This window comes from Herpailurus yagouaroundi, unplaced genomic scaffold (genome assembly GCF_014898765.1).
Source record: "Herpailurus yagouaroundi ecotype Mexico unplaced genomic scaffold, PumYag 140, whole genome shotgun sequence".
Taxonomy (NCBI): Eukaryota; Metazoa; Chordata; class Mammalia; order Carnivora; family Felidae; genus Herpailurus; species Herpailurus yagouaroundi.
In genome coordinates this window covers 86,555,193-86,563,342 of record NW_024412395.1, presented here as the reverse complement: position 1 = coordinate 86,563,342, position 8,150 = coordinate 86,555,193, and the positions used below count along the sequence as shown (strand labels likewise).

Sequence of the window (8,150 nt, the reverse complement as noted above, 5' to 3'; positions counted from 1 at the left end):
ACAGAATCTGAAGTAGGCTCCAGGCCCTGAGCTGTCAGCACAGAGCCCGATGCAGGCTCGAACCCAAAAACCATGAGATCATGACCTGAGCTGAAGTCAGATGCTTAACCGACTGAGCCACCCAGGCACCTCAAATTTGGCTTTTAATTATATCCAAAAGAGTAAACCTCAACATCCATTTTAAAAAAGCATTTCATTTCTTAGGTACTGCCACTAATGGATTTTAGCAATGCTTTACCTTATTTTTCCTTTTATACCAAATGTCTCTTGAATATGGCCATTATTGTTTGTGAGTCAGTAGAATACAGCTTCAAATAAGACGGCTAAAAATAATGCATTCATTTTGTATCACTCAGAGAAGAAAACTTTTTCACAAATATGGCATAAACATAACAAGCATTTTTTCTGAGGTGGACACAAGAATGATATTTATTAACAAAGGGAAATAACAACTAGTACGTGGCCTGGAAGTACACGTGCGAGTATGATCAACACAATCCTTCCCCGCAAACAAATATCTGTGAGAAGCTTCTTCACAGTTAGAAACCATGTAAAAAATACAATGATATCAGGAAATAAATTTGCATCCTCGGTCTGTTCTTTCCATAATAAGCATTTTAAATTCTAGTAGAAAGATGTTTTGGAATGTGTGAATATCCCCCTGCCCCCCACCGAATATAGTTCAAGCACCTGAAAAGGTTTAGTGAAATACTACTTACTGGTTAATAGCACAAGCATATAGGCTTTAAAACGTTAAAAAAAGAAAGAGAAATGAATAGAGCAGAACGTCCATGTTATAAATGCCAAGAAATGCCACCTTGGAAGTTGCACATTATGCTACAGGGAAGAGCAGTCTGATGTAGTTCCTTTGAAAGACTACAAGCTTTATTTAAATTGGGTGTGGTGGTACTGAGGGAGAAAACGAGAAATAAAAGGAACCGACCAAAAAAAGTGTGGGGAGGGGGTGTGGGGAAAATGAGAAAGGGTGGAACAAAACCCACACCACGTCCCCTCCGCCGTGTGGGACCGACGAAGCCAGAAGGACAGGCTGGCGTGAGATCCTACGGCCCAGCTCTCCAGCCTGTGCTTGGATTCCAGACGGTGACTACCTCCTACCTTTTTGGTCAGCAGGGTGAGGGGGCACATGTGGGTACTTGGAGGGCTTCTTGATATGGAAGTTCACGTTGTCCAGCTCCACGTTCAGGCTGATGGACGCGGCTGAGTCACTGTCCACTGTGGACTGGAAACTGCTGACTGATGTGCGCTTGCTAGGACTGGCAGAATCTTTTAGTGTTGGGGAGGGGAAAGAAATATAGGGAGAGGAGGGGAGTAAAAACGGGTTTCATCAGGGTATTGGAGGAAAGGAGAAAAATGTTTTTTTAATATACAAGCCCAATGTGCAATACCAAAATGGATACAGTATTTTCACGTACTTCTGTGTAGCCTTAATAAAATTTGAACATATTAAATATAAAATGAATTTTTTAAATGGAGAAATATATTGGAGGTTCTGCAGAGAGAAAGTCTGATATCATAGTGAAGAGGTGAGAAAGTTGTCTGCTGCGATATTATTAGCTCAGAGTTATTTTTAAGCTGCTGCAAACTAGAGACTATGGCAAGATCTGAAAACGCCAGTAGCCTAACAAGTTGGTTTCTTAAGAAAATACTGTATCTAGAACAAGGATTGCTATCAGATGTTTACGTTTAGTTGGAGCCAAAATACTTAAAGTAGGATTCTTTCAACTAAACAAACAAAACATTCATTTTATCAGACATACACAGTAATGAGTCATAAAAATTAAAATGTTAGAAAGTTTAAACTCACTAGTCAAATTATCGTCACCTTCTTCAGCTATCTGTTCCGTGTCACTGTCATCAAACTTTATGTCTTTAAACCACGATGGCTCAGAGTGTCCTTCCACAGAGTTCACGGAGTCACTGTCTGGAGAAGGGGTCTCGGAAAATTCTGTACTCTGGAAAGATCAAGACAAAAGCCAAGTCATTCACTTTCAACGGCAACGGTGTGAGGCTGTCACACTACAAATAAACGCTAGCCCAATACTTCTACAAAGCTAACCACTAAAGAGATTTACATAAAAATAAGCTAATTAATACAAACTAAGTTGCAAACCAACATTATGCTGACAATTCCACTCTTAAAATTATAATTCTCATTAATCAGTAGATTTAGGCAGCACATTATGAGCAGAACATAATATACAGATTTTACAGTGTTTCATTTCATCCTTTTTAGTCCTGAGAGTGAACATGGCTTAGAATTTATTCTAATCCTATGTCAATGCTTGGACATATTCTGGAAAGCAACTGTTAAATTTTAACAAATAATACCATACCTTTGTCTTTTCTGACCTTTGAGTTTCCACTTTTAGCTCACAAAGGTACATTATACACAACAAATTAACATAAACCAAAAGTGAAAGCTTATCTGCTTAAAAAGTTCTATTTTAAATAATTTCCACTTCCCTAATTAAAAGACATATACACACCCATCATTTTACCATTGCTATACAATACTGCTAATGCATCAAAATCTACTGCATGGGTGATACTAAATTTTTTCAATCATTTAATTACATATACTCTCTCTTAGTCCTGAAACCACAGGCACAGTAAAACTGAAAACCATTAAAGGTAAATAACAGGCAACGATAATACAGGGTCAAGCTTAAGAAAAGCCATACCAATTGAAAAGTGTCTCATTCCAATTGGTTTTTCATACCACTGCTACCAAGTAAACCTGTGTTTAACTTTCAAACAACAGAGAAAACATGTTAGGAAAATGTATCTGTGAGTAATTCAACTACTTTTTATTCCCACTGATCACGAAAGACTTCCCAAGCGAGCTATGTGCTCACTGGCGGACACGGAAAACTACCTGCAATGGCCTGTACAGCGCATACTCATCCCTGAAAAGCTGGTCGTGATGACTGACACAGTCCAGCCAACGTCCATCGACCATGGCTTGTCCGATTGCTATAGCTTGTGCCCTGAATTAAGACCAAAAAATTAAAACTTTTAAAAGTTAGGATAATTTCACAGGTACAAGATGAGACACAAGATGAATTTTCTTTCCATTCTAATCATTTGAAATTTCAGATGGTCCATGGAGAGGTGAGGGGTAAAAGAAGCAAGACCTGGAGCTATATTAGAAGATTTTTCCAGATACCAGAATAAAGGAGAACCTGCTGATAAGGCAGTCCTACCAAAAACTAATTTTATTTACAACAAACACGTATGAAGTGCTCAAGTGCTCAGTGCGAGCATACCTCTGTACTTACTAGAATAAAAAAAAAAAGGATAACATGGTTCCTGCCCTCAAGGAGCTTACAGTCTTGATGAGATGACAATACCACGTATTACAGACATAGGTATGAAATATATATACAAAAATGCATGAAATAGACACATTTTATTTATACGGCATTTCACAATTTATAAAGCTCTTTAGCCCATATTATGAAATAATATCCTCAGGGCTTCTTCACAGGACCATATATTTTCCTCACATTGGAATTGAGAGCTCTAAGTCTCAGAGAGATTAAATAAACTGAGTAAAAGCACAAAACTAAGAGAAATACAGGCACAACTGGAACCCAGGGCTTCACTGCTAACCCTTTTACTCTCTCTTCCTACATACTTGTTTCTTCCCAGGAAAGGAGCAACAGCTAATCTAATCAAGTAGAACAGCTTAGGGATGTGATATCTTGAAAGGTAACAGGACCTGTCTCTTCTTCACAAATGAATCATGAGGCGAGCTAGGACACTCCAGGCATGACTTATGGACTCAATTCCCAAGATAGGTTGTAATGTCCAGATTAGGGAACAGTAGCAGGAGAATCCACTGTGCTTTTTAATATCTAGCTACATTCCCCCATCCTGCTTAATCAGAGAGCTTTGTGTTGTGGGAATTACTACAAACTTCTGCTTTTTTTTTTTTTTTAATTTTTTTTTCAACGTTTATTTATTTTGGGGACAGAGAGAGACAGAGCATGAACGGGGAAGGGGCAGAGAGAGAGGGAGACACAGAATGGGAAGCAGGCTCCAGGCTCTGAGCCATCAGCCCAGAGCCCGACGCGGGGCTCGAACTCACGGACCGCGAGATCGTGACCTGGCTGAAGTCGGACGCTTAACCGACTGCGCCACCCAGGCGCCCCTACAAACTTCTGCTTTTAATAAATAAGGTAAATTGCAACCCCATTTGGCTCCTTGCATCTATTTGCTACTATCTAAAAGCCAGGAGGGAGAAGGGGTGACTAATTAGCACCCTAAGCACCAAATGCAGAAACAAATAGCACCCTATTCACAAAACACAACATTTGCTCCTCTTACTTATATCTCAATGTTATAGCCTCATAATAAATAAATAAATAAATAAATAAATAAATAAATGTCAAAAAGTCTTTCTTAAGATTACATTACCTTGTAGCAATGTGCCCATTTCGGATCAACCAGTTGACTAATTCTTTTCCCACAATGCAGTTGGGATGCGTTCTCAGCCAGTAACGGTGATCCTGAAACTCCATTCCACTACTGTGATGGCAGATTTTCTTCCACAGGTCCTTTAACTGAACACTGTCCTAAAATCACATTATAAGCAAATACTTACTCCTGAGAAGGATATGACATACCTTTTCAAATTCTCTCCTGTAATTTTTAGACTCATAAAAGGAAATTCAACTTGAATTTGTCAGAGCTAACTCCCTTGATTTAACAGAAATGACATGTGCATGGGGAACAGCTTGAACTCAGCTCATCTAATTTCAAACATAACATTTTGTCTTAAAAGCCACCATTCCTAATCAATTTTTTCAGTCAATGGCGTGTATGATCAGTCCCCTAGTTATCTAAGTACAACACTGCATACTCCTCGCTGGAGACAGGGCAAGGGAGAGGACACAATCATCAGTCACACTAATCTGTTTCTTGTGGCCTTCACTCCACCAGCTTCTCACCATTCTCACCTATACCTAGCTGTCTGGTGAATTTTCCTGAAGAAAGGCCTTCAGTGCATTACTCCCTGCTCAAAAACACTCCCAGCACCTACAGATTCAAAAATAAACTTGTAAAGGCTGAATTCACCCACCATGTTCTACCAGGTGACCCCAAGTAACTTTCATTCTCACTGCCCACAGACTCTAACTTAATCTCTCCCCCAACCTCACCTAACTAATAAACCCTACTTTGGTCCATGGAAAATGTCATGTTCCTTTTCACCTCTATACTCTGTCACACCTTTAAATAAGATTTATTTTCCTCATTGTCTTACCTAAATCCATTCCATCCTTCAAGGTCCGGGTCAAGCCCTTCAGTTGAAAGCCTTTCCTGACTCCCTCACTACTAAGGATCTTTGTATTTCTTATTATTAAAGTATTACTTGTTTTACTATTTGGGACCTGTCCATCAGCCTCAATTCTACCTTCTGAATTGTAAGCTTGAGAACAGAAGCCATTTTCATTTCTTTAAGTCACTCACAGGATGAAACACGGTTATCTGACACACAGATAAATTCAATAAACAACTGATTATTATCTCATATAAACATACAATAGTAAATGTACGCAAAGCATTTCATGTGTATGCAAAACATCTTTCAAAGTTTAAAAGCAATCTGGGACCTAACTAAAAGTGGAACTCTTATTATATAGATACCTGAATTCTGATCTTCCCAGATGAAAGGGGTCAAGCAAATACTAATACAAATATATGAGCATGCAATGCTTAACCACTTTCTTAGGTGATTATAATAAAAACTTTATTTCCTCTATTAATTTATATGCTAAGTAGCTTTTTGTAGGTTTCTTAAAAAGAAAAATCAATAAAATAAACAATCTTCATGCTCAAACTAGCAATGGGTCAAAGATACTGGACCAGTACCAGAAGAATTTTGCGTTCATCCTCAGTGGTCTCTGTCCTAACGTATGTCCGGTTAGCCTGGGGACTGACAGATGTCTCATATGAAGACACCATGGGAGAGCCAGATCGATCCAGTGACAGGTTAGTAATGCTGGCTGATCTGGAAATAAAAACAAAAAGTGAAAACACAATTGTAAATTCTTCATCGATCAATTACAGCGAAAATTCATTTTTAAATAAATGCTTACTTGGCAACATTAAGGGTACTTTTAAATGCAGTTATGATGGCTATGTATGATATTATCATTGGGAGAAGCTGACAGAAAAGTTATCTAAAAATTCTCTATACTGTATTTCCAACTTCTATGTTAGTTTAAAACTACTTCAGAATAAGTGTAAAGGAAAGGCACTATGGAAAGATTACAGGAGAGTAATGACAAATGTAGTTCATATATCAGTAATATTTCAAAGAAAACATATACAAATTCTTGTTAAAATGCTGAAAATTCATGTGCGGTTTTTTTGTTTGTTTTTGTTTTTTTAGCTGACAAATATAAAGAATCACAGACTAAATGCAAAAATAATCTTGCAGATCAGCGACAGCAAACTATGGCCTACAGACTAAATAGTTTTTGTTATACCTGATAAACTAAGAGCGTCTTTAGATGAACATCTATAATGTTCTGATAAAATACTAACTTTGAACCCCACTAAGCAAATGTTACCCCCAAAATAATTCCTTTCTTCTTATTAGACCTGTGTTGTTATCCTCAATTATATTTTGAATTTGATCAATTAAAAAATGAGTGAAAATTTGTTTCCTCTCTTATTATATTCTGACATAATATCCTTAATTTTGTCTCTTGGCAAAGTTACCAGATAAATGATTTGTAAGTGGAATATCAACAGCATCAAGCAAGCTTCTATTTATTAAAAAATTATAGCTAGAAATTTAGTTAGCATCTACTTAGAAAAACTGAACCCAAATTTTAGCTTCTATGTAAAGGATAAAAAGGCAGGAGCATCTACAGTAAGATAGATACTATATGACTCATTTAATCTGCACAGGCACACTATGGAGTAGGTACTAGTAAATCCATTCTACATATAAAGAAATCAAGAATCAGAGATTAAGTAATTTAAGAGAACTCAGCTAATAACAAGGCTGCCATTCAAAACCAGGTGTTAACTGAAAAACTGCTCTCCCCAGGTCAAAGATAAACATCCTTTTAAAATAACTTAAGGGGTGGAACGCCTGGGTGGCTCAGTTGGTTAAGCTCCAACTTCTGCTCAGTTCATGATCTCAGGATCCATGGGTTTGAGCCCTGCATTGGGCTCTCTGCTGTGAGCATAGAGCCCGCTTCAGATCCTCTAATTCCTTCTCTCATTGCCCTTTCCCCGCTCATGCTCTCTCTCTCTCTCTCCCTCTCTCAAAAATAAACATTAAAAAAAAAATTCTTTTTTAAGTTTTTTAAAACAGACTCTCCAGTAGCTTCCCATTTCACCCAGAGTAAATGACAAAGTCCTTACACTTAACTGTAAGAACACTGTAGTCCAGGTACACGGGACCTCTTGTTACCCTTTGCCAGGTGTGCTCCTTCTAGGAATTTGTCGTTTCCTGTTTTTGCAGTACATTCTTCTACATGGTGAACATTCCACATGGTTCATTCCCTCACATCCTTGAGTTTTTGCTCAAATGGCACCTTCTCAGTGAGGTCTTCCCTGACCTCACTATTTAACATCTCAACCTCTACCCCTATGCTTTATTGCTTATTTGTGTTTTCAATTTTTGTGTTTGACTCTCTGCTGTATTCCACTATCTAGTTTATGGGTACTTAATGATACTTGTCCAAAGAACAAATTGAAAGTATGTTAAACCATAGTCATTCAGATGTCTAGTTCTCCAGGTTTATAACTACTTAGTCAACACTTAAGCTTGTAAAAAAGAAAGCATTTTCAGTGAAGAGGTATGAACATTAGTAAGATCTAGTAAGGTGAAAACTGAGGAGGAAGTTTGCAGGTATAGAATGACTACAGGCAACTATTTCAAGGACTTTGGCTAAGAAGAAAGGAAATAATTGAGAATATAGGCCCTAGAGATGAACCATAATGGAGAAATTTTTGTTTGTTTTTAACAGGTGACCTGAGTTTGTTTAAATGCTAACAGTAAGAAGTCAGCAAAATGACTATTAATGTACAAACATCAATAGGATAATTAATAAAAAATGAGCAGGGATGGGATCCAGAATACAAATGGAGAATTAGCTTGGTCAAGA

At 37.7% G+C, this 8,150-nt stretch overlaps 1 protein-coding gene across 8 annotated transcripts in view; it reads right to left on the bottom strand.

The window, feature by feature from the left end:
* PIKFYVE (phosphoinositide kinase, FYVE-type zinc finger containing) overlaps window positions 1-8,150 on the bottom strand; it is an 87,769-nt gene that overhangs the window by 54,351 nt on the left and 25,268 nt on the right. For 6 of the 8 annotated variants that reach the window (XM_040476050.1, XM_040476049.1, XM_040476048.1 and 3 more), the window contains 5 exons: window positions 5,896-6,034; window positions 4,441-4,598; window positions 2,897-3,008; window positions 1,826-1,973; window positions 1,117-1,284 (listed from right to left, as the gene is read on the bottom strand). In XM_040476050.1, the coding sequence (XP_040331984.1) occupies window positions 1,117-1,284; window positions 1,826-1,973; window positions 2,897-3,008; window positions 4,441-4,598; window positions 5,896-6,034 (725 nt within the window). Of the gene's footprint in view, window positions 1-1,105; window positions 1,285-1,825; window positions 1,974-2,896; window positions 3,009-4,440; window positions 4,599-5,895; window positions 6,035-8,150 lie in introns of those variants that run through there. The other 2 variants (XM_040476051.1, XM_040476055.1) reach the window with 2 other exon arrangements.